We start from the raw sequence: 27,105 nt of genomic DNA, 5'->3' as shown, positions 1-27,105 counted from the left end.
CCATTGTTGAATGATCTTTAGTAAAATTTTATTTTTTTCTTTAAATCATTTAGTAAAATTTTATTTTCATTGTTCATAAATTTCTGAAATCTGTTCAGTCACCTTTTTTGGGAATGTTACAAATATGGATTTCTTCCAGTTGATTGACCAGGTCAATGTCTTCTAACTATTATGGCACGCATCTGCAAGTACTTTTCAGCTTCTTAAAACATTTCAATTGACAAATCCTGTCACATCCGGGAACCATGTTTTTTGTGTTAGTGTTTTCTTGAGCACAATGCTACCTCTTAAAATGGTTGAATATTCACTAGTTCTTTTTAGTACAGTGAATCTGTTTTCCTTCCACTGTCACTTACATCATTCAATTTTTGTTCATAGAATCTTTCCATATTAGACCTCCAGGTTTGAGTTTTTCTTTAATTTTTTCAGTTTAAGATAAGCTGAGCTTGTTCTTTCTTTGGCTGTCTAATGTGAAGTCTTTACACATTTTGTTATAATACTTGTACTTTGTTTTTGATTTTTGAGCCGTCCCTTGAAAATTGATATGCAGCTCTTTTATTTCTTTGCTGTAGTTACTGTATGTTCAAAAGGAAGCTTCAGTGTCTCACCTGATATCCACGTTGATCTTTTCCTCTTTTTGTCTGTTTAAGGACCTTTTGCTTTCTCATGTGTAACGCTCTTGATGTCATCACACTGCTCATCAGGTCTTATGTCATTAGTTTTCAGTGTGTCAAGTCTATTCTTTTTCCCCCAACAGTTTTATTGGCATGTAATTTTCATATATAATTCTGTTCAGATCTGTACTCTCTAAATTCAGGTGGGATACACTCACAGTCATATTTTGGCTCACATAAATTTGTTTTAATTTTCTTTAACTTCAACCAGAACATGCTTATATGCACTTGATCCTCTGTTCCACAGTCAGCCTCCGGCCTCATTTTGGCCACTAATAGTGAGTTTCACTATCATCTCTTCCCATAGATATAGTAAGTTATATTCTTGTATATTCCTTCTGGTGAGGTCCGTGTACACACTTGCCTGTATGTTGTTAAGATGAGGTGTTTGTGATGAAGAAATTGTTGGTATTAGAAAATTCTTTCATGTGATCTCTATACTAATTTCTGTCACAAGGCTATGTTTTCCGACAAATGTCCCTTTTGTTATCAACTTTGTATTCCTTTTGCCAATTATTATCAATGCATCTTGATTACATGTTTGAACTATTTTAGATTGAAGAAAATGGTACAATTCGTTAATTTCCTTATCACTAGCTTTAGTGGTTGATGCGTACATTTTAATAACAGTTTTTATTTGACTTCGTTGCCTGGGTGTTTAGATATTTTCCTATAAAGACAGCAGATAGACCTTGAAAAGTTGTTTTTAATGATGTATGTCATTCCAACATAGGAAACCATGTGATTTTCTGATGTAACATGGCTAAAATACGTTCATTTCAGCTCACTAAGATATGTTGTCCATTTCAATTTTTATCACCAATTTTCCTAGATTCATATTTCATACATTCCATGTTTTGTTTAATAATTGATGTTTGTTGCTGTTTATTCTCGTTTTGAGTTATGCCCCATCAGCAAATGAAAGTCTCGAAAGCTTTACTGGGTCCATGTCATTTTAGCCTTCCCTGTTTATATTTTGAGTACCTTCCATCTTGAAGGATGCATATTCTGGCCCTCTTATCTGACAACGTGCCACCGTAAGTCTTTCAATGCCTAACCCCTCAAAAGTGGACAACCTGCTAATCCGTTTTCATAGTTTTTAGTGTGAAAACTTCCTTAAGATATACAAACCTTTGGTGACCCTGCTGGTATTTAAAATACTGATGACATAGCTTCCAGCATCACAGCAAGATGCAAGCCTCCACAGTGTGACAAATTGACAAACATGATGGGATAACGCATGTACAACATAATTATATTACTAATTTACTTTTTTTCTTTTTAGATAAAACCAGTGGATCTAATACTAATTCTGATGTGATGGAAAACAACAAGGAAGAGGTAGGAATACATTGGAGTATATTAAAAAAATTAATATTCAACCAGTTCTATTATGTATGATTGTACTGTGTTTTCTTAGTATGTGCTCTTTGTGTTTATGCCACTTGTTGCAACGTTCCACAGACATAATACATTATATGGTATTATCACATTCTCCTCCTGTGAGATACCTTCCAAAAAATCTTATGCAAAGATTTTATAGCGGCATGTAAAAAATGTTACTATAGTACAGTTCAGAAAATATACCAGGGCAGAAAGGGCATGGTTGGGAAATACACTTTTTTAACAAACATGTTTCTAAAAGTGTCATTAAGGAAGTGTCATGAGTATACTTCTCTTTGGGTACTTAGCTGTGTTGAGGAAATATTGATGTTTTTCTTTTGGTGTTCACTCAGCAGTTGCCCTAAACTCAGCAAACTGAATGCTTGTTTATAGATAGTTACTGGTACTGTTTACATTGGTGTGTGAGTGAGAGGACATGACTGATTTTGAGATCGCTTTAAAGTGGACATCCACAATTTCATTATAGCATAATTACTGAAGCTCAAGTTAGGATGCTGGTACCCAGGAATACATTATGGTTTGGGGATGTTTATTTTCTATCTACTGTAAAAAAGAAAACAAAAGCAGACACTGGCATAACAAGGTTACATTTAGCATCATATGGAATGCATTCCATGTCATGTGCTATGATAGAGAAAAATGACATATTTTAAGGTTGTGTTAGACTGGGTTGACTAGAGAACAAATCCAGAGACACTTGTGTGTAAGAGAGAAATTCATAATCAAGAAGTAATTATGCTTCAATAAAACATCACAGTGCAATCCAGGTCAAGTCCATAAGTCATATCTTAGCTCATTTGCCCGATACTAATCTATAAATTCCTCTTCAGACTCACGCAACACATGAAATGATGCCCAACGCAGGAAGATCACAGACTTGTGGGTGGAAGGTCTTGTGGATCCAGTGGCGGCGGAAGGATCTCAAATGCTCTGGCTGCCATCAGCATGGGCTCCATGTTACTTGTCATTAGGAAGGCGAAGCATAAAGAGTGTGTCCCTTTCCAGGGAGGAAGAGAGCAAACTCCCAGAATCCTCATGAGAAGGCCACGCTCACAAAGAGGCGTCAATCAGGCTGTGACCTGATTGACTTGCTATACTCCACTCCTATAGCCTATTTATCAAGTTGACATGAAATTATGTAACTACCACAAACCAACCCTTGTCAACTTGACACTTTTATACAACTATTTAGCCACGCATCATTTTTAAACAAACAATATTAAAATCATATTTGTACCTGTCAAGATAAAACTAAAATGCATACAACTCAAAATGTGCCAGCCTCATTTAAACATAAAAGTCTATAAGTGAATAAAACAACAATATTCTTTGCCTAAAATTGCAGTTAAGTGAACACTACACCATAATTCTTTGAACATAATCCCCCATGTATGAGTTTGTAACCATGTCTTTTATCTGTCCCATTTGTGGTAACCAATTTCTATACTGCCTACTTACATCAACCTAGTGCTCTAAGGAGACAATCATATTCTTTGATGTGAAGGATCTTCATTCCACTTGTGAGTCCGCATCCTTAAGTAAAGTCAAATTAGGACAGGCCGTCCATAATGTCAGTAGCAATATGCACCAGTTCACAGGCTTAAAAATCTTTTCTTCATCTGGTCAGATTTTGGTCAACTCAGTATGGGCCGCCTATCTTAGCTTCACCAGGGTGCCCTTTGGCTGCCTTGCCTTTAGACCATGGGCCCCTCACAAACTTGAAACAACCCTAGTCCCCTTGTGCTAGGTCATGAACTTCAGATCAGTCAACCTCTCTTCTCCTCCAGTCCTTGTGATCACTGGTGTCAGTGGCCAGATCCAACTCCTTGCTCTATTGGTTATTTTCTCCAACTTCCACGCAAATAGACCTAGGCGGTCACCTAGCAAGCCTTTCTGGCTGCCGACAGACTTCCTTTAACAGTCAGCCCTAGAAAGGCTAGTTCCTTCTTGGTACAAGTTTTTCCAGCCTCAGGAACAAACCACTAGTTCAGAATTCAAAAACCAAAGGGTTCCTTTTCTTTCCCCTTCACTCTGTCAACCCCCTAGGCAAGTCTCCGTGAATGCAAATGTGCTGAGGACTCCAAAGCACTGGGTGGGGCATATCTTTTCAGAGGCTTCCCTGCAGACCTGTCCTAACTCCTTTGAAAGCTCAAATTCAAATGAAACAGTGAGCTTACAAACTTTCATAATTACCAATAATCATTGCTATGAATGTATAAGTAACAATAAGCAGAAAACAGTATAAATCTAGTACAGCCAGATCCTAAACTCAATTCCTTTATTAAAAAAATCATTTTATTGGGGGCTCTTATCACAATCCATCCATTCATTGTGTCAAGCACATTTGTACATATGTTGCCATCATCATTTTCAAAAAATTTTCTCCTTGAGCCCTTGGTATCAGCTGATTTGCCCCCCCCCTCCATCACCGTCCCTCCCTCATGAGCTCTTGATAATTTATAATTTTTTTCTATTTCTTATACCTACAGCTGTCTCTCTTCACCCACTTTTCTAATGTGTGTCCGCCTGGGACGGGGTTATATGTAGATCATAGTGATCAGTCCTCCCTCCCCCTCCTGTTATAGCTATTCTCATTTTTGGTTGAGTGGTTTATCTTTCCTGGATTCCCTGTGCTTTCAGCTCTTATATATACCAGTGTGTAAGGCAGAATTTGGGTCATAATAGTGGGGGGCCGAGATGAAGCATTAAAGAACCAGAGGAAAGTTGTATGTTTCATTCGTGCTATACTGCACCCTGACTAGCTCTTCTCTTCCTTGTGACTCTTCTGTAAGGGGATGTCCTATTGTCTACAGATCAGCTTTGGAGGTCCACCCTGCACCCCCCTCATTCACATTGATAGGATTTTTTGTTCTGTGTCTTTGATGCCTGATATTGATCCTATTGACACCTCATGATCACAGGGGCCTGGTGTACTGTTCCATGTGGGCTTCATTGTGTCTCAGGTAGATGGCCTCATGTTATCTTCAAGCCTTTAAGACTTCAGATGCTATATATTTTGATAGCTGGGCCCCATCAACTTTCTTCACTACGTTTGCTTATGCACCCATTTGTCTTCAGCAATCGTGTAGGGAAGGTGAACCTCACATTTTACAGGGTTATTAGAACAAAGTGTTCTTGAGTTGAGGGAGTACTTGAGTAGAGGTCCAGTGCACATCTGCTGCCTGAATACCTAACATGTATGTACACAGATCTGTTTCCATATTGTTACATATAACTATATTTACATGTGTACATGCCGGTATTTTGACCTATATAAATGTCCTTTGCCTCCTAGTTCTTTCCTCTATTTCCTTTTATAGCAAAACAAAACAACAACAATAAAAAATCAACAACAAAAAGAAGAAAAGCTTATAAATAGTTCCAGGTCTGTTTTTGACCTTTAAGAGTGTTTTCTGGATGAGTCTAGTGTGGTGCCAAGCTCTGGCCCCAAAATCTACTTTTGGTATTACCCAGGGATTTCATTGCTTTGTTCTTCCTTCTGCTGTGTTCTCATTTCAATTTTTAAAACACTTAAATTAAATCCTTATCTATCTTATCTTAATCCTTATCTTAACTATTTCATTGACCTGAAATATGGCCTTAGGCATCTGACTGTATCAAGCCAGGCTAGGCCTTCTGTCTGCCATTTTGACCTGTCAACCAATTTCACTAAGCAGCATGATCTCAGAAATGTTCAAAGGTGATTTCACCCACTTAGCTCAAAATTTACATTTATCACATTTATTTTCGTCATTTTAGACAGGATTAGCCAAACACAAGTTATAGGAATCAAAACTTTCACTTCCTCTGTCCTTTTCATAAAACAAGTTGCATAAACATTGTGGCCATATCTTACCTTCAGCTAGCCAAAGAAAAGCTATCATGAGGCAGAAGTCAAATAAGCATTCACTCTTGCTTTTCATGAATGGTTTCTGTAGTACCACACTCCCAAGGTATCATAATGAATTAGTCTGGGTTGATTAAGAGGAAAAAATCCAGAGATACTCATATATGTGTAAGAGAGAACTTCATATTCAGAAGTAATTATGTAACAATAAAGTATCCCATCTCAGACCAGAACAAGTCCTTAAGTTCAGTATTAGCCTATGAATTCCTCTTCAGACTCATGCAGGGCAATGTGGCTGAATGTAGGAAGATCACATGCTTGTGGTTGGAAAGCCTTGTGGATCCAATGGCAGTGGACATATCTCCAGTGCTCTGCCTTCCATCAGCGTTACTCCTGTGGCTTGTCAAAAGGAATATGAAGCAGAGAGTGTGGGTCCCAACCCTAAGGGAGTAAGAGAAAATTCCCATAATCCTCATGAAAAGGCCACACCCACAAGGAGGTATCACAAGGATGTGATCTAAATGGCAGGCTAGACTCCACCCCTTCATTCTTATTTATCAAGTTGACACAAAATTGTGTAACCTACCACAAAGGTCCTTAGAACTTGGTACATTTATTTCGACATAATTACTTCTACACCTTTGTTTTGTCATCTTTGCTTGAACTTGGATCATGATACAGAACTCTTATTTTTTTCTGCCATTAAAATACAACAGTACCAAAAAAGTACCACAAAGATATTTAATAATGAATTATATTTCAAATTTGTGTTTGAGCTTTATAAATAATAGTATTTATTTAATTTTAGGCATGTTCCTCTGAGGATTTCACCTTTGTATTTATTTCATACTTTAGGCATCTAGTTCTTCAGAGAAATCTAAATCTTCAGGATCCTCACGATCAAAGAGGTTGGTTAATTTTGAAGAATGTAATTTTCTTTTTATGTGTTTTGTATTCTGTTTCTAAAAATAATAACACCCACCCAAATAAAACCCCTCATGTCTAATACTTATTTTAAGGAAATTATTGTATACAGGCATTCATATTAAACAGATTGACAAATACAGTATGAGGTTAGGTCAAGAAATAATGCCATAAACTCATAGATACCTGTATTAAGCAAAAATATCAACTCCTTTATGTATATATTTATGAAGGCAGTGATTTTTTTTATCCACAGCCCTCATGCACTGTTCTATTTACTTCACGTCCTAAGAGAGGCATGGGTATACTCCATGGACTCATATTGTGGTTCTTTTAAGAATTTGTTTCGTTTGGTGAAATAAAAGTCTGGAGGAGCAAAAACATGCCTGTAGGCTGGGTGGGCAGGGTTAGATTTCCCAACAAGGTTCTTAAATACAACTTTTACTCACCTTGAAGAACAATAAGCAAGTGTATTGTTCTGATGGGACATTTTTCTCAGTATAACTTTTTTGACTTTCTCGCCAATGCAGTTTCCAATTTTTTTACAATTTCTCTCTAACTAACCCCCTTGGTTATCATGTGTCTTTTGAGAAACTCTCTTAAGATTACCTATTTGGAATACTAAAAATTAGTATAAGCTTTTTTAGCTAACCTATATACCTTGAAATTAATTGGCCCAGAAAATTCCCTTGGGAGTCACTGTTTTAATTAGATCTCTATTGGTGTAACCTTCAGGAGATCAAGACAATGGTTTTTCTCAGAGAACTTGTCTATAGTGATCCCCACTGGTTGTAGAAACCTGCTTAAATGTGTTTTGTTTGGAAATTCCCATGCAGTATATGAATTAGATTTCTAGTAGGAACATTTTTTGACTTATTCTCCTCTAAAGAACTCCTCTTTATCTTTCACCTGACTATGGTTTTTATAGGAATTTATTATGCATTAATAGTCCTTTTATAGACCTCATTTTTAAAGTTAATAATTTTATTTTTAAAAGGGGTAAATGAAATGTTAAATGCCTCAAATATGGCAATATGAGAATTTCAAGAGTTATAAGAAATTCTTTAGGTTATGGAAGTGGATAGCTATTATAGTAATAATGAAATTATGAGGGGTTAAAGAGTGGTAAGAATGCATTTCCCTGCTAAGTTTTCAACTAAAAGTGTAAATAATGAATAAAACTATTGCTAAGTATATTTTTATGCCAATATATTGTATATGATAGCTTTCTTTAGAAATGTTCAGGTTAATTCTTGGGACAACTCTTAGTACTAATTAGTTGTAATTCCTTTTAATAAACAGGCTTTCCTGTTAAAATTACTCTCTTAAATGTAATTATTTTGAAAGGAGTGACCTTCAACATATCTCTAGTATCATTTTCAAATTGCATTTGCTCTGATCCTACCCTGACCTAGTAAGTCATGTTTAATTCTGTGATATTAGAGATGGATATTCTATTAAGTAATTGCGATGTGCATCTCTAGTTTGCAGCCAGTGCTCAATCTGCTAGTCTTATATGTCAATTTTCATAAGTTTCAATTTCCGACTTTATCTTTATTCTATGAATTTAATTCTTTACAGGAAACCCTCAGTTGTAACAAAGTATGTCGAATCCGATGATGAAAAACCTTTGGATGAAACTATAAATGAAGATACTTCTAATGAACATTCAGAAAATGATATTACTATGCAAAGCTTGCCAAAAGGTAATGTGTATTAATCTTTTTCTCAAGTTAATATAAAAATACAGCTTTTCAAAATAATATCATAAAATTAAAATTTAAGCAAATCAATTTTGTGTCAAGAACCAAACTTAGCATTTTATTCATGATAGTCTAGGGAATGTATTATTATGGTAATATCTATCAAACCTATTTTGTCCTTTTATTGGCTTTTAGATAAGGAGTTTTAGTTTTGAAATTATTCTGAAATTTTAAAGTTAAAATGTTTAAGTTTATGATTAGTAAATGTTAAAAAAAGATTAGTAAATGTTAACATGCTTGCTATATTAAAAATTATGACTACCCTTAAAAAATTTTAAAGAACATTTGAATTCTTACTCAGTTTTATTGTATTTTTAATTCCTTAAGGTTGCCAAATAAAGTTAGCTGTTTATTATTGATTTAGTTGTAGTTCCTGTAAATATCAAAAATATTTTGTCTTATATTTCTCGACTGTTGACAGTTGTCCTAAAACCTCATTAATGAGATTGGTGGTAAAAGGCAAAATAAAATTGTTGGGCTCTTCATAGCCCAAATCTGAGATCAGTATCATTGAATGATGCAAGAATAACAGGAAACTTTATACTATAATGATGTTTCAGATAAAGAGTCAGGGATTTTTTCTTTTTTAAATAATATGTTTGAACTCTTAAATTTTTCTTATTTATTCTTAATTTCATATGTATATTAGTTTTTATTAAACATTGTTCCCAGTGTATAGTTGGTTTTTTTGTAATAAACATTTTTGATTCATTTTTGGCTTCTCAAACATGTGTGGGAGTAATAGGACTGTGCTTGATTAGGATCAACAGGCAGTTACTTAAGATGAGTAATTAAATGAGGAAAGGGAATTAGTAAGAGAGGAGGTATAGAAGGAAAATGGGTTAGTCTACCATTTACTTGCCTTTATCAAATCATCTATGACAATGTTTTATGTTTTATGGTGGGTTTGGTTGCCTAGGGCAGAAACAAGTAACATGGTAATCTGTGTCTTGTAGGCAGTGACTAACTTTGGATTGTTTTATTCTCATTGATTCTCACTGCACACGGTGTATGATGGCCAGTGGGGGATCTCAGAGTAGTATGTTTAAACATTTCACTTAATGGTGTATTGGAAGAAAGTTAATGATGAGATATTCCTAACCTAACCTAAACTTCTCTCCTGATCAAACAAAAATAGACAAGTTTTGTAAGGTTGACTTTGATGGCTGTTATTATTGTTATAAAGTATAAAGGAATACCAAACTCTTGAAAAATTTGCTCATTTAATTCGCAAAGCAGCTATTTATACTTGTAAAGATGAAGGGACAATTTCAGAGCTTAGGGACTTTTTCTGCTTTAAGTTGGTAATATTTAAACCCAGATCTTCCAGTTCCAAACCAGGGTGCACTCTTTGCACTGTGCTGCTTTGCTTCTTTTCAGGGAAGACTCTTCAGAAAAATATCCACCCCCTTTGTTAATTATAATTCTTTGCCCCACTTCCATCAAGTCAATTCTGACTCATAACAACCCTATAGGACAGGCTAGAATTACCCTCGTGGGTTTCTGAGACGGTCTTTCTCCCACTGAGTGGCTGGTGGTTTCCAACTGTTCACCTTGTAGATGGCAGCCCAGGGCTTAACCACCAGGGCTCCCTCGAAACTTAAACGCACTGACACGGAGTCGATGCTGACTCAAAGTGACCTTACCAGGACAAGGGTATGGGTGCCCCTGTGAGTAGTTGCCCCAGATTAACTCTTGACCGGAGTAGAAAACCCTGTGATTCTCCCAAGCTTCAGAGCGGATGGTAGTTTGGATTGCTGACCTTATGGGTTGCAGCACAATGAGTAACCACTAGGCCGTTAATCTTCAGCACCTCTCCAATGCTGTGCTGCTCTTGAGGGACATACAAGAAATGATTTTTGGTAATAGATATTTTTGGTTGATGTTATTTAAATTTGTAATTTGAAGAAATTCAGTATTCGCTACCCCCGTAACATAAAAACACATTTAACAAGTACATGCAATAACTTGCTCTAATCTCTTTTATTGAATAACATTTGCCCATGCTTCAAAAAGAGCCCTTGATAACTACCTGCTTTTACTTTTTTAGCTGTTGCCAGTAATGTCCAGTAAACTAGACTTAAGTAATATAGAGAAATTTGACATCTGGACCCTTTTCATAAACCCCACTTTTATTTATTTAAGGGAATGTAATAATTTGAATTAACAACCTCCCATCTCACCTCACACAGTTTGTAGCTAAAAAGACAACTTATTTTAAATTATTTCTATGGGACCAAACCTTGATATCACTGTTAGAGTATCTTAAAACATTCTTCTCTATAAATTCTTAAAGCACTTTGCAGGATGCTGAAGCTTTGATATATTGGTTGGGAAACGATACAGAAAAAGAAATAGCTGTAATAGAACATTCTTTTATTAGCCTTCCACCCACTTCTCCCAGAGCAATACAAAACCACCTGTAATGTTTACCTTTTGTTTTTCCTTCTGGTTCACTTATGTTATTAAGTTGTTATATAACTTAAGATGAGTGTTCATATTCATAACAGCATTTGTGGTAAGCACTATTAAACAATTCAGAACTGGGCCGTGGCTTGCTACTTGAGTCACATATTACTATTATAATCAGTTATTAAACCCACCACTGTTTTTATGAATTATAGTCCAACTCATAATCGAATTATTGACATCTGGCTATTTCCTTTTTTAGGGGTTTATTTTTGAATCTTGAGAGGTCCTTTTACAAACGTTGACAACTTGAAGGAAAACAAACTATGTACCACTAGTATTGGCTTTATCTGAACTGAGTTCTTGTACTTCACTTGCACACTTATTATGTATAATGGTTGTTTAAATGAAATCATTCTAGGTACAGTGATTGTGCAACCAGAGCCAGTGCTGAATGAAGACAAAGATGATTTTAAAGGGCCTGAATTTAGAAGCAGAAGTAAAATGAAAACTGAAAATCTCAAAAAACGCGGAGGTAAATACAAGTGAAAATGAAAACATAAGCTTAAAATGCTGTTTATGTCCATATTGGAAAGCCTGATATGCTTACTGAAAATACCTCCATTTTTCTGCCCATTGTTTATTAAAAGCACTACTTAAAAATAACTTCTGTTTGTGAGTTCTGAAACAGAAAAGGTTAAACACCATTTATCAAAACATCTTTACCTTCAGTGGCTATTAGGTTACAGCAAGAAGGTCGGCACTTCCTTCTTCCACATGTTCTATACTAAGTACATGTCAGAGTACCATATCCCCCCCCCCCGACCCCTTGAGAATGTCATATTTGTACAAAATCATGGCTGTGATTTTCAGGTTACTTTACACATATGGAGAAGAACATTATTCATGAGTGATGGGCATATGTTAGTATTGCAATACTTTTTAAAAATGAAATCTCTTGACTTTACTCTTAACACTAACAATTTGGGGGAATGAGGTAAAGAATATGCCCCATTGTTTACTTACGTATACTCAGGTTTGAGATCCATTGATCTAAAGATAGCAACGAAGAGCTGAGTAGGAAGAAGGGCGCGTTAGCAACCCTCCCTTCATCTGCCCGAGTTACATCTCTCTCTGTCTCTCTCTCTCTCTCTGTCTCTCCCCCCTCCACTTATAACCATACGAGCTGACTATCTGCAGAAAATTAAGCATAAAGATTAATTTAGAAATGGGTTTACAAAAAAAAGAAACGTGTTTACAATAGAGTGTATGGCTCTACTTGTATGTTTGTGATTTGAAAATAGTTCACATATGTACTTTTGGGCACAAAGTGTTTATGACTGAAAGGACTGACTCTTCAAAAGCAAGGATGTTACACTAAATTTCTAAATTGAAGTATAAGGTTGACACTTCATTTAATACTCATGTTATATGATTGTGAAGTAGTGGAGTTCTATATTGGTGAAAAATTGTGTGAATTTTAATTTTAGACCTATAATCTTGATGAAACTAGTAATATATTTGTACTAAAAATGTACGTATATTTCACAATAAAAATTTGTTAGATTATTAGAAAAATCAAGGAAATGTTATAGTGTTTTTGGTCTAGAAAGGAGGTGGTCTGTCTTTTCCTTTCTGGCAGAAGGTAGAGTTTTTGAGGAGGGAAAGACTTCTCTTGTCTCAGCAGAGCTCCTTAAGCTCTAATTAGTATTTTAAAATTTGAGAGAAACAACATGTAGCCAATGATGGTTAAGAACCAGTAGCAAAAATGTCTTTGTTATGGAGGATACAGACAACTTAGTATGGTACAATTTGCTAAAATGAATAGCTAAAGAGTATTTTTTGTAGAGGGAGAGACTCTAGGGCAGCGGTTCTCAACCTGTGGGTCGCAACACCTTTTGGATTGAACAACCCTTTCACGGGTGGCCTGATTCATAACAGTAGCAACATTACAATTATGAAGTAGCAACAAAAATAATTTTAAGGTTGGGGGGTCACCACAACGTGAGCAACTGTATTAAAGGGTTGCAGCATTAGGAAGGTTGAGAACCACTGCTCTAGAGCAGTCATGTCTGGATACAGACCAAAAGGAGAATTAAAAAGTGAAACACAATTGTTGGGCATGTATTTCTAGTGATACTTGGTTTTGGTGCTGGTATTTGGTCTTCGCTAATAGATCTCTGAAATATTTTTTTTATGTATAAACATACTTACATCATCATAAACAAATATTACTTCAGTCATCATTGGTATTTATTGGTGCCTTACAAGTGTGACACATCTGTAAGCTGTCAGAAATCACACAGGAAATTAAATATTATGTTTACTTATATTCACATATATGAATAGTCAAGTCATATCTGAGTTACTATAGTTACTATTCAAACTTTGTTTTAAAAAAACATTAGTTCCAAATTTGGGGCCATGCTGTCAATAAGGTAAACTTTGCACATGTAAATAAATAATCTTATTTTGATTTGGACCAAAATTAAAGCACAAAGACATATTGACCATTTTAAGAGTTACTATTTATTAAATACCATATTCTGTTGGGCACAAGCTCATCAGTTTGTTACAGAATATATTTTATATGTTCCTTTAAAATATATTCCACAAAAATTTGTTCTCTTTAAATTCATTAAAATTTATAAGCTCAGAAATGAAAACTGCTCTTTCTATATATAAACTAGATTGTGGTATTATCTTTAAGATAATTTAATAAATAAAAACTATAAAATTTTACAAGTATAGAAATGTTTATATAAAAGAAGAGGGGACTAAAAATTTGTGAGAAATTGGTATTAAAAGATAATGGAATTTTCAAAAACTTTTTGAAATCCTCATTGCATTTTACCATGTTTGCTTCAACTTTCACTTAAAATATTGGATCGGTTCTTTCATCTTTTAATCATTGTATTGGGGGCTCGTACAACTCTTTTCACAATTCATACATCCATTGTGTCAAGCACATTTGGACGTTTGTTGCCATCATCATTCTCAAAACATTTTCTTTCTACTTGAGCCCTTGGTATCAGCTCCTCATTTTTTCACCTTCCCAGTTCTACTTTTAATCCATTTCTCCTTTCCCGCCACTCCTTGTATCTCTGTTGTGTGTGTGCCATTTCTATGCATGCTTTTCCCTGGAGATATACTTATTATTAAACACTTATTTTTCATTTAAAAAGATGTAAAATAGTATACAGTGTATATATCCTACTGTAACATTTCTCAGTAATTTCTCATTTTACTTAACCATATTAGTAAGTATTTATTCAGTTTGTTTTTCACTATATATAGAATAAACCATAGTCCTGATTGTGAACATGTTTTCAGTATTTTCATTTTTTAAATTTATAATTAGTGAGTACCCTGCATGCAAATCCTTGTGCATGTGTGGAGGAAATTCTTCAAGAGATCACTTATAGCTTTATTTCATTCTTGTAAAGTTTGAAAGAGCCATGTGGTGTAGTGGGTTACCTGTAGGCTAGTAACTGCAGGACCAGCACTTTGAAACCACCGGGTTCTCTGAGAGAGAAAGATGAGGCTTTTAAATCTTCTCAAAAACCCACAGGGACAGTTCTGTTCTGCCCCTTAGGGTTGCAAGGAGTCAGAATTGACTCTTTAGGATGAGTTTGGAGTGGTAGATGTGCAAAGCACGTAGAAGGTGCTTAATAAAATTAGATTAATATTTAAATTCTAGTTTTCATTTATAGATCTTGTTAGTTTATTTGAGTGAAATCTTTAATTTGTAGTGAAAAATGCAACTGTATATTCTGTTTGGCACAAATAGAGAATATATGACTATCCAAGATCAAACATTAATATAGAACACTGATTTAATATAAAACATTAGACACTAATATGCATTTTAAAGTTTTCTGTATTATTCATAAAGAATGTATTCATACATAATAAAACCTTTTAGCTCAGTGAATATTGGCAGTAGTATTCAAGGGCATTGTCTTTTGCATCTAAAACCTGACATGAATTAGCAAACATTAAGTCATTAGAAAAGTATGTGGTTGTTTACCTCTTGCTTGGAGGTAGAGCAGCTTTTTTTAAATGTGTTTTATTTTGAGTGTGTCTCTTTTGTAATTGTCAATGTGATCACTTAAGTGCCCTCTTTTGAATCATAATCTCCTATTTGGATAAAAGTCCTGGTTTCACATCATAATCGCCTGTAAAACTTAAAAAAAATCGGAAACGGAGATTACTGTTACTTTCAGGGTGTGAAAGACTATCTTTAGATTCTTCTTATGATTCAAATTCCCCAACTGTAAAGCACTGCCCTAACAATCCTAGGAATAAAGAGAGTGAGGCAGCACAGATTTTGTCTTTAGTTTTTTCCCTCTTGCTTTTACTATCTTCTGTACTCACTGAAGATTAGTGCTCTGCCTGTTCATTTATTCATTCTGTGGTTTATGTGGCCAAGGTAGACATACCTACAATACTTTATACTTATTTGGAAATAATAGTCAATGCTGATGTATAATGGACAAGGGAATAGACCTAAAACGAAGACCAGTTTATTGGACCTTTTTGACGTAATTTCTAAGAAGGAGATTGGTAATACTATAAAATTATCAGGCTTTTGTGTGCCATTTTGATAGGATCTTTGCAGTCTGTGTTAGTCTGGGTAGACTAGAGAACCATCCGTGGACACAAATAATGTGTATAAGAAAGATTTATATACAAGAGCATTTGAACTTTGAGACAGCATCCCCGTCCAGTCCAGATCAAGTCCATAAGTCTGATATTGGCCCATGTGTCCGATACCAGTCTACAATGTCCTCTCCAGACTCACGAAACACATGCAGTGACACCGAATGTAGACGATCATAGGCCAGTGCGTAGAAAATCTTTGGATCCAGTGGTGTTGAAAACATCTTGGCATGGCTTCCCAGGGCTGCATCAGGCTGAGTCCATGTGTCTTGTCAGATGCTATATCTCCCAGGGTGTGCCAGAGAGAGACTCTTGCCTTTAAGGAGGAAAGTACCAGATTTCCCAGAATTCTCAGGAGAAGGCCATGCCCACACAGATGTCTCATTGGCCATCTCCAGATTAACAGCCTAGATTCCACCCCTACACTCTTAATCCTTCAATTAACACCAGATTAGGTGACTACCACACGGACATTTCTGTTTTATGGTATAGCTAAGTATCCAGTTGAAAAAGAATATTTTCCTTATAGATTACTTAATTTTCAATTCTTTAAGCACCGATAGTGAATTTATTTAATAAAAGGGGGGTAAGTTCATGGTTTCTAGTTTTAAAACTTGTTATTTTAAATGGGAAGTTACATTAAGTAACATTAAGTTGTGAGAACTAGGCTTTGCTCTGTGTGAAAGAGCCAGTTAAGATTTGTAGCCCTGGAGTTTGCCAAAATAATTAGGAGTTTAGATCATTAGTAAAATTATTAACCTATTTGATGTGCACAAATGTCTTTTTTCCAAGGACTCTTGAGCCATTTAGTTTTCAATACAGAAGATAAAAAGTGCTGACTAAATTTTGTATGTGTATATGTAAATAATGGTAACTACTTTCTCTCAGAAGATGGGCTTCATGGGATTGTGAGCTGCACAGCTTGTGGACAACAGGTCAATCATTTTCAAAAAGATTCCATTTATAGACATCCTTCACTACAAGTTCTCATTTGTAAGGTAGGCAATGTTTTGCTGATGGATTCATTCTACAAATATTTGATTCCTTACCATGTGCCATACCTTTGGGCTACAGTGATGTGTAAAAGCTGGAAATGGTTTCTTTGCTTGGTGGGTTTATATTGTAGTGGGGAAGACAAACATTGTCTGATAAATGCCCTCGTAGGTGAAATACATCTTAGTTTTGAGAACACACAAGAAGCCTGTGAAATTTGTATTTGGGTTTGAGGGTTTTTTTTCCCAGCGGGGGTGATAAAGTGAAATATGAATCTGAATTAGCTTGGTAAAGTAGGGTTGGTTCGATATTCTAGGAAGAGACAATGTATTTAATAGGTAGTAGGTGAGAGAGCCTCGTGTTTGAAAACTCTCAAGAGTTTGTATTTGTGTATGCATGCATTTTATAACCCAAACTTCTCATTTATATACCCTACATATCCACATTTTAGCTCTCCACGTGGGCCAGGGCGCTTGGTTGGTATGAATGGTTTGTGATTGGTTGACTGCCAAATCAAAGGTTGGCAGTTCAATGCTATCAAATGGTTCTATGGAAGGCAGACCTGAGAACTATTTCCATAGAATTATAGTAGCTAAGAAAGCCATATGGAGCAATTCTACTCTGTAGTACATTTGTCACCATAACAGGGGCTGACTTGACAATTGTTATTCATAGCAACACTTGAAGCAGAGTTTTTAAGATGTTTTGAAGGTTATCAAATTGAAAATATTTCCTATGTATTATGTTTTTCACAGTTCTAAATACTTTTTAATTGATAATACTTTGGACGTCATTTAAAATATTTATGATACAAAACTTATGGTCTTCTCCAAATTATATTTTTGTTAGTTTGTTTTTCAATAAAAGCCTTTTTAAATGAAGGGACAAGGCAGCCTTTTGTAAAGAATTTCAGCATTTTTATACACACATTTTATATATATATATATATATATATATATATATATATATAATCTGCTTAAATTCACTACAGTTTACTACCTCCCTGTAGCAATTTCTGTCCATCTTTTCCTTGAATTTAAGGTTTCATTTAATTTGAGGCCTTTCATCTAGTGAACATATTATTTAAGGCTTCCAGTTTTAAATTATGACATTTGAATTTAGTATTGCAGGATTCATAATATGTGTTCCTTTTCCCTATGTTTCTATACACTTACACACCTAGACCCCTTTTACAAATTAATATTTTCAGCAGAATTGTACATTTGCTACCACAATCATTTTCCAAACATTCTCTTCCTATACGGACCCCTTTCACCCTGCCACCCCATGTGTGTCCTCTTCCCTATCAAAACCCATATTCTACTTGCTGATTCTGTAAATTCATCAGTCCTGGTTTTCATTCCCACAAAATGAGAAAACATATACTGCAACTTAAAGAGGGTGACCTGACCCTGAGATACCCCATAATATGTACAATCAGAACCTAAACAAAACAGTACAGACCCAAAATACATAAGTTTTTGCTACAGTTAAAAAATAGTAATTACACTAATAATTAATATAAGGAAGAAGATGATGTTCTAAAGTTGAATGTGGTAATTATTGTATAATTCTTGATATGATTGAACTATTGAATTATGATATGTGATGAAACGCCAATAAAAGTTTACAAATATATTAGCATTTTAATTGACATACCAATTCAGTGGTTTAAATATCTTAAAAAGAGTTATGCAATCATCACTACAAGCAATTTTAGAAAATTTTCCTCATTCTTGTACTCATTATTAGCTCCCCATTTTCCCCCAACCTCCTCTACCATAACCTGAAAAAGTCTACTGACTGTCTTTATAGATAAATCTATCCTGGATATCATATGGAGAAAATCATACCCCACCCAAAATAAAACAAAACCCCTGCCACTACCGACAAAATAAATCCATAGAAAAACCTCAATAGAAAAGAAAGCAGAAAATGATAAAAACTAGGACAAATTAAAAAATGGGTCAAAAGGGGAAGCTGATGAGAAGGTTAAATTTTAATCGAATTATAGCTGCATTAATCCTCTTTCCAGTGCACTCTGTTTGAGGGCATTGCTGTTCACATCCTTAACAATGGTCAGCGGGGATTCACCAGAGACTTCATCCATGTGGGGGCTCTGTAAATAGAGTGTGGGATTCCATTATCATCCATAGCCTTCTGTAAACTGGGTACTCAGAAGTTAAGCCCTAATATAGTCTTTCTTGTCTGTTCTTGCATTTTATTATCTTACAATCCTTGGATCACACAGACTAGTTGGTGTGCTTCCTCCATGTCTCACTTAGCTGATTATATGTTTTAAGACAAGCTTTTAAGACCCCCAGATGTTATTCTTTCTGGTTGCCATGCACCATCTAATTTCACTGCACTTTGCTCTATAGCAAACCTTAAACCTTAAACTATAGTAATCAATAGTTTACATCATTGGACATGGAACCTCCTATCTCTATTCTGAATGTGTTGGAATTTGAGATTAATCAGATTTGAATTTGAATACCGGTTTTGCTAGTTGTATTACTTTGTGAGATTTACTTACATATTAAAAGTCTTGGATTACCCCCCCCCCAAATTAGCCATAATATTCCTTACATTGCATCGTAAGCATTTTGAGATTTAAAAGTAATTAGTGCTAATTGCTTAGCTGTACACATAATATGTGATTACATATGGCAGCTATCAAAATTATTAAGTGGCAATGATGTCTAATACAATTTTATGTAGAGACTTAATGTAAAACTCAAATGCTTTATAAATTTTTACATGAGGAATTAGTGATGTTTGGTGACTTGGAAATCTATGTGGGGGCTTCAAAAATCCCATAGAAGACATTGATTTAAACGATCATGGAATTTTACCATGAACTTCTTGAAGCACCATCATATGAAAAGGAATAAATTCTCAAGATAATCCTATTTCTTTTTTTGTTGTTGGTAATTCTATTTCTTGAGAGTACAAGGTTTGAGTATTTTTTTTCCTCTCAGAAGACACATATAAAGAAGCTTTTGCTATTTGGATAACTTAGAAATAGATCCTTTATGAATACTATGAACTTTGGAAAAATCACTTCTTGCTTTTTTCTCTTAATAGAATTGTTTTAAATATTACATGAGTGACGATATTAGCCGTGACTCAGATGGAATGGATGAACAATGTAGGTAGGTAATAAATCAATATCACCTAAAATACAGTGTTGTTGTTTCATTTCTTTGAGGGAAATTCGTACAGTCTTACGTATGTGTTTTTGTCATAATATAATTTATATCTTTAATGGAAAGTTACTCTTTTTATAAGGCTTCAGTTTTTGCTTCGTTTAGATAACTATTATAAGTAGATGACCTAAATCACTTCAAAAATTGCTGGCAGGAAATTTAAAATAAAAGGTTAAAAATCTAATAAGCTTCTCTCAGAATAATATTTTAATCTTTAAAAAATTTCAGATGGTGTGCAGAAGGTGGGAACCTGATTTGTTGCGACTTTTGCCATAACGCCTTCTGCAAAAAATGCATTCTGCGCAACCTTGGTCGAAAGGAACTATCTGCAATAATGGATGAAAACAACCAATGGTATTGCTACATTTGTCACCCGGAGCCTTTGTTGGACTTGGTCACTGCATGTAACAGCGTATTTGAGAATCTAGAACAGTTGTTACAGCAAAACAAGAAGAAGATTAAAGTCGACAATGAAAAGGGTAATAAAGTATATGACCACACACCCAGATTTTCTCCAAAGAAGAATAGTCCCAATTGCAATGGAGAAGAAAAGAAATTTGATGGTCCATGTTCTGGTTCGATAACTTACTCTTATTCAGCCCTAATTGTGCCCAAAGAGATGCTGAAGAAGGCAAAAAAACTTATTGAGACAACAGCCAACATGAACTCCAGTTATGTTAAATTTTTGAAGCAGGCAACAGACATTGCCGAAATCAATTCTTCTGCAAAGTTACGTCAGTTTAAGGCTTTTAAATCTGTGTTAGCTGATATCAAGAAGTCTCATCTTGCATTGGAGGAAGATTTGAATTCAGAAATTCGAGCTTTGGACATTATAAACAAAGAGAAGAATACCAAAGAGCATAAAGTCATAGATGTTAAATCTGAATCGAAAGTCAGAAAAGGAGAAAAATTCTGTCTTTTGGAAAGGAAGGACATTTCAAAGTCTGAAGGTAAATTGTCCAGAAAGCAGGTAGATTGTGAGCAAATGGGTCCTAGTGTTCCCACAGAGGAACACAGAGCAAATCAAAGTACTAGTGGTGACCACCAGAACTGTGGTCGAAAGGAAGAGTCTCACTATGCACCGGCTAACGCCTCTGAAGACTTGGACATGGATATTGTGAGTGTGCCTTCCTCAGTTCCCGAAGACATTTTTGAGAATCTTGAGACCGCTATGGAAGTTCAGGGTTCGGCTGATCATAAGGGAGATGGCAACAGTGGAGCTGAACAAGAACTGGAGACTTCTTCTATAAAGTTAAATATTTCTTCAAAAGACAACCGAGGAGGTATTAAGTCAAAAACTTTAGCTAAAGTCACAAAAGAATTATATGTTAAACTCACGCCTGTTTCCCTTTCTAACCCCACAGTTAAAGGTGCTGATTGTCAGGAGGCTTCACAAGATAAAGATGTCTATAAAAGTCTTAGTCTCGACCCAAAGTCAGAGAACTGTGGACCTGTACAGGAAAGCAGAGATAAAGAGCACTTGGTTGAAAACGAAGGTCCATTACTTTCCGAAGACGCTGATCTTCGAAGATCTCCACGTGTAAAAACTACACCCTTGAGGCGACTGGCGGAAACCAACCCTGCAACATCTAATTCAGATGAAGAAAGCAGTGGAACTGTTAAAGAGAAACAAAACCTACCAGCTCCTCTGAGAAAAAAGGATAAGCGGAACTCCTCTGACAGTACTATAGAAAATCCTAAGCCTAATAAATTGCCTAAATCTAAGCAGTCAGTAGTGGATCAAAATTCAGACTCTGATGAAATGCTCGAAATCCTCAAAGAAGTAAACAGAATGCATCATGGGTCTTCTTCAGATACTGATATTAATGAAATGCATGCAAATGATGTGAAGACTTCATATAATCTAAAGACTCAAATGCAGAAAGATGATAAGGGGAAAAGGAAACGAAAAAGTTCTACTTCTGGTTCAGATTTTGATATTGAAAAAGGCAAATCAACCAAAAGCTCTATAATTTCTAAAAAGAAACGTCAAACCCAGTCTGACTCTTCCAATTATGACTCAGAGTTAGAAAAGGAGATTAAGAGCATGAGTAAAATTGGGACTGCCGGCACAACCAAAAGGAAAGTTCCAAATAAAGAAGACCGCGCTTCTTCTGAAGATGAACAACACAGGAAAAAAGGAATGGCTAATCCAAAGGAGAAAAGTTTGAAGCCCGTGCAAGAGAAATCTTGTCAGAATATTGAGCGGAAGCAGGAGAGAGAGCATTTCTCTTCAGAAGGCAAAGTTGATACAGCTGATAAAGACAAAACCATAATGGAATTACGAAACCGACTCTCAGAAAGGCAGCAGCCAAGTGCTTCTTCTGAGGGCCCAGATGATAAGCCTCTTCTTGGGAAAGATGAAAGTTTATATTCTCCTGAAGACAAAAGGATTGTTGAAACTAAAGAAAAGAGCAAACAGTTGAAAGCAAAAATGTGTAAGAAAGTACAGGGTAGTTTACCTGAAGTTGCTGAGAATTCCTCAAAGAAAGAACAGAGCGATTATTCCTCTGGAGATGATAAAAAGCAGGGAAAAAAGGGAACTGAAGGAAAAGAAAAAATTGTAGAAGTGGAGAAAAAACTAGTTAAGATGGAACCATATGATTCATCATCTGATGGCAATGAGAAAGTACATGAGAGAGAAGAAATCTGTTGTTTTCCTAAAGGTACAAAACAAAATAAGAATGACCTAACCGGTGGAGGCAAAAAATGTAAGAAAACAAAAGAAAAATCTTCTAAAAAGAAGAATGAATTATTTGAAAATGCTGAGAAGTCGCCAGGTAAAGGAGATAGCTGTGACTCTTCAGAAGACAAAAAGAGTAGGAATGGAGCATCTAGTAGAGAGGAAAACCGATGTAACTTGTCTGAAAAAAGTTCAAGAAAGAAGCGAGATTGTTCATCATCTGATACTGAGAAATACTCCATGAAAGAAGATGGTGGAGATTCTTCTGATAAGAGGCTAAAAAGAATCGGATTGAGGGAAAGAAGAAATGTAAATTCAAAGAGAAATACCAAGAAAATCCAAAGTGGTTCCTCATCCTCTGATGCCGAGGAAAGTTGTTCTGAAGATAATAATACAAAACAGCCAAAACAACGACCTTCAGCTAAAAAGAAGACAAACAATGTCAAGGAGAAAAAGCGCAATTCTCTGAGAAAAAGTACTAAAAGCAAGCAAGCAGAGATTACGTCCTCCTCCTCTTCTGATCTAGGAGACGATGATCAGAATTCTGTAGGCAATGGGAGCAGTGATGAGCAGAAAATTAAGCCTGTGACTGAAAATTTAGTGCTATCTTCACACACTGGATTTTGCCAATCTTCAGGTATGCAGAAATAAATAAAAATTTTTATGATTTGTCCCTTTTCCCATATATTCTTTAATTTTTTCTTGAGGCCAATTGATTTTAGAAAATGGTTAAAAATTCTTAGATATTTACTACCTCGAGGTTCTTCATGTATTTTTGCTGCCAGGATTGGAAGGTACTGCAAAGAATGTTTATTTATATTAGGGATACCAAGTGGTTCAGCTTACTCCCCCCCCCCCCAATTCTTAATGCTTTTCTCTGGAGTAATTGTATAGTAATATAGTAATTTCTGCAGGAAAACAAGTGGTGCCAATAGTTTTGAGTAATTCATGTAATACAACTGAAAGTTGGTGATGGTAGTAACGTGGTCTGTGAAGGTTTAACAGCTTTGTCATGCTTGCGACTTTTTGTACCTGTAGGTTCACTTTGTGTTTCCTGAAATCCTCTGAAATAATTGAAATCTACTCCATTCTTTTGCTGATTCTCATTAACTAGTTTCTAGGAACTTGGCATGGTATTCTATCTAAGCAGTGAGGTAATCTATATACCGTATATACTCCGAGTATAAGTTGACCTGAATATCAGCCGAGGCACTTAATTTTACCACAAAAACAGCATTAAAAATGTGCTGGAAAACTCGGCTTATACACGAGTATATATGATACATTTTAGATTTTTCTGTCTTCATTTATTTTGTTTTAAAAAAATATGGAAACATCTAATTTTTTATTTCCTGCATTGAAAATTTAAATATATATTCCAATTAGTTTTAATATATTGAGTTGACTTTTATACAATTTTTTTAAAATTTTTTTATTTTAACAATTTATTGGGGCTGATACAATTCTTTTCACAGTTCATACATATACATACATCAATTGTATAAAGCACATCTGTACAGTCTTTGCCCTAATCATTTTTTTCTCTTTTCTTCTTTTACATTTTATTAGGGACTCAAACAACTCTTACCACAATCCATACATATACATACATCAATTGTATAAAGCACATCCATACATTCCCTGCCCCAATCATTCTCAAGGCATTTGCTCTCCACTTAAGCCCCTTGCATCAGGTCCTCTTTCCCCCGCCCCCCTCCCCATTCCCCCCTCCCTCATATGCCCTTGGTAATTTATACCTCGTTATTTTGTCATATCTTGCCCTATCCGGAGTCTCCCTTCCCCCCCTTCTCTGCTGTCCCTCTCCCAGGGAAGAGGTCACATGTGGATCCTTGTAATCAGTTCCCCCTTTCCAACCCACTCACCCTCCACTCTCCCAGCATCGTCCCTCACACCCTTGGTCCTGAAGGTATCATCCACCCTGGATTCCCTGTACCTCCAGCCCTCATATGTACCAGTGTACAGCCTCTGTCCTATCCAGCCCTGCAAGGTAGAATTCGGATCATGGTAGTTGGGGGGAGGAAGCATCCAGGATCTGGGGGAAAGCTGTGTTCTTCATCGATACTACCTCACACCCTAATTAACCCATCTCCTCTCCTAAACCCCTCTATGAGGGGATCTCCATTGGCCGACACTTGGGCCTTGGGTCTCCACTCTGCACTTCCCCCTTCATTTAATATGATATATATATACATATATACACATACATATATACATATACACATATATACACATACATACACACACTTATATCTTTTTTTTTTTTCATGATGCCTTATACCTGGTCCCTTGGGCACCTCGTGATCTCACTGGCCGGTGTGCTTCTTCCATGTGGGCTTATTTGCTTCTGAGCTAGATGGCCGCTGACTTTTATACAATTTTTAATGAAGATTTAAATTCCTTTTAAGAATAACTTATCTTACATAGGGGATTGATTTGAAAACAAATGTGGCATATAAGTTGTGTTCTACAATTTTATGCTCCTCTCTAGCAGATGCCTACATGGAACTCTACCGGTATAGCTGTTGTACCAATGGGTTTGTAGTACCTTGCTCGAAAATTCTTGGAGCAAATGTGTTTCATAATTTAGGGTTCTCTATTTAGAGTTCTCAGGAAGATTAATTTTGGGCAAGTACTATATATTATCTAATAGCCCCAGTTGGAGATGAGGAACAATCCTTTAATCAGACTCATTAATATTTTTTTGTGGCAAAACATCTGAATGTTTATACACAGAAGAATAGAGCTCACATCAGGTTTGGTGCTAAATGAGCTTTGTCAGCACTTACAAACAACCTTACATTTTAAGAGCTTTATAGATTTCAGATCTGTGTATATGTAAGAGAATATATTTCCTTGCTTAGTAAAGCAGGGTTTTAGTAATGGATTAGTTGGAAAACCTTTATTGAAGAATTAGAATAGACTATAAAAATAATAAACAGATTGACTCCATGGAATAGTCCCATTATCAAACTGTAGGCTATTGGACTAATCTTAAATTTTTGACAATCGCGTTCCATGATTAAATAGCTTTCCTAGTGAAATCAGTATGAAGATCTTGTTAGGCGCTATAGTCTGTTCTGACTCCTAGCAATCTTCTAAACAACAGATAGAAATACAGCCCTGTCCTGCCCTATCCTTACACCTGTCATGTTTGAGCCCATTGTTGTAGCCACTGTTTCACTCCATCTTGTTGAGGGGCTTCCTCCTCTTTGATGCCCCTCTATTAAGCATGTTGGCCTTTTCCATGGAGTGGTTTCTCCTAGAATAGATCCAAAATACATGAGGAGTCGCTCCACGTCTAAGGCATTCCGACTACTTCTTCCAAGGCAAATTTGCTTGTTCTTCATATGAACTGGTAGCACCAGTTCTTCTGTAGCACCACAATTCACATGCATCGATTCTTCAGTCTTCTTTATTCAGTGTATAACTTTCATATGCATGTAATGCAATTGAAAATACCATGTCTTGGGTCAAGTGCATTTTAGTGTTCAAAGTATCATCTTCACTTTTCAACACTTTAAAGAGGTCTTCTGCAGCAGACTTACCCTTTGTAATGTGCCGTTTGATTTCTTGAGTACCTTCCATGAGCATTGGTTGTAGAGATCCCAGAAAGATGGATTTTGGTTATCGCTGTAACTTATACCTAAGATTTCAATCCTTGATCTTCATCAGCAAATGTTTCAAGTCCTACTCACTTTTAGCAAGCAAGCTTGTGTCATCTGCACATCACAGGTTGTTAATAAGCTTTCCCCCAATCCTGATGCCACGTTTTTCATATAAGAAAGATTCTCTGATGATTTGCTCGGTATACAGATTGAGTACGTATTCTTAGATTAATGATTTCCAGCCAAATTTAATTACATGATATTAATTATACTTTTTGATAATTTTGGGATCTTGCTAGGTCCCTCCTTGGATTTACAAAAATCAGGATTTCTTTTAATTGGCTGGCTAGGAAGCTGACTTCCAAATATCTTGTCGTAGATATATGAGCTTTTCTACTATTGTCTGTTTTGTGAAACATTTCAGCATTTTGTCAATTTTGGGAGCTTTGTGTGTGGCCACTTCCTTCAGTGCGGCTCTATTTTGCTTCCTTTAGCCCTATTGGTACTTGATCTTATGCTACCGCCTGAAAGGTTGAACGCTGACCACTTATGTTTGGTGTCGTGATTCTGTGTGTTTCTTCCTTTTGTTGCTGTGTCTTTCGATGTTTAATATTTTATCTGTAGAATCTTCCCATATTGAAACTGAATGCTTGAACTTTCGCTTCAGTTCTTTCCACTTGACAAGTGCTGCGTTTATTCTACCATGATTTTTTAGCTCCAGATCATTACATATTTCAGCAGTATGCTTTTTTTTTCTTGAGCAGCCCTTCAAACATTTTATTGAGCGTATTTTTGGTGATTTCTTCCCTTTGCTTTATTTTTTCCATTTGCTAGCAAGTTCCAGAGTTTCTTCTCAAATCAATTTTTATCTTCACTTTCAATCCTGTCTTTTCAATGCTTTATAATTTATG

The 27,105-nt window shown here is 35.7% G+C and overlaps 1 protein-coding gene across 5 annotated transcripts in view; it reads left to right on the top strand.

The window, feature by feature from the left end:
- The window catches only part of ATRX (ATRX chromatin remodeler), a 241,168-nt gene that overhangs the window by 53,908 nt on the left and 160,155 nt on the right, over positions 1-27,105 (top strand). For 3 of the 5 annotated variants that reach the window (XM_075539141.1, XM_075539144.1, XM_075539145.1), the window contains 7 exons: positions 1,960-2,015; positions 6,781-6,833; positions 8,431-8,555; positions 11,443-11,556; positions 16,572-16,681; positions 19,764-19,831; positions 20,114-23,205. In XM_075539141.1, coding sequence (XP_075395256.1) covers positions 1,960-2,015; positions 6,781-6,833; positions 8,431-8,555; positions 11,443-11,556; positions 16,572-16,681; positions 19,764-19,831; positions 20,114-23,205 — 3,618 coding nt within the window. The remainder of the gene's footprint in view (positions 1-1,959; positions 2,016-6,780; positions 6,834-8,430; positions 8,556-11,442; positions 11,557-16,571; positions 16,682-19,763; positions 19,832-20,113; positions 23,206-27,105) is intronic. The other 2 variants (XM_075539143.1, XM_075539142.1) reach the window with 2 other exon arrangements.

Source organism: Tenrec ecaudatus, chromosome X (genome assembly GCF_050624435.1).
Source record: "Tenrec ecaudatus isolate mTenEca1 chromosome X, mTenEca1.hap1, whole genome shotgun sequence".
In the NCBI taxonomy this organism is placed as follows: domain Eukaryota; kingdom Metazoa; phylum Chordata; class Mammalia; order Afrosoricida; family Tenrecidae; genus Tenrec; species Tenrec ecaudatus.
This window is presented reverse-complemented; position numbering and strand designations above follow the sequence as displayed.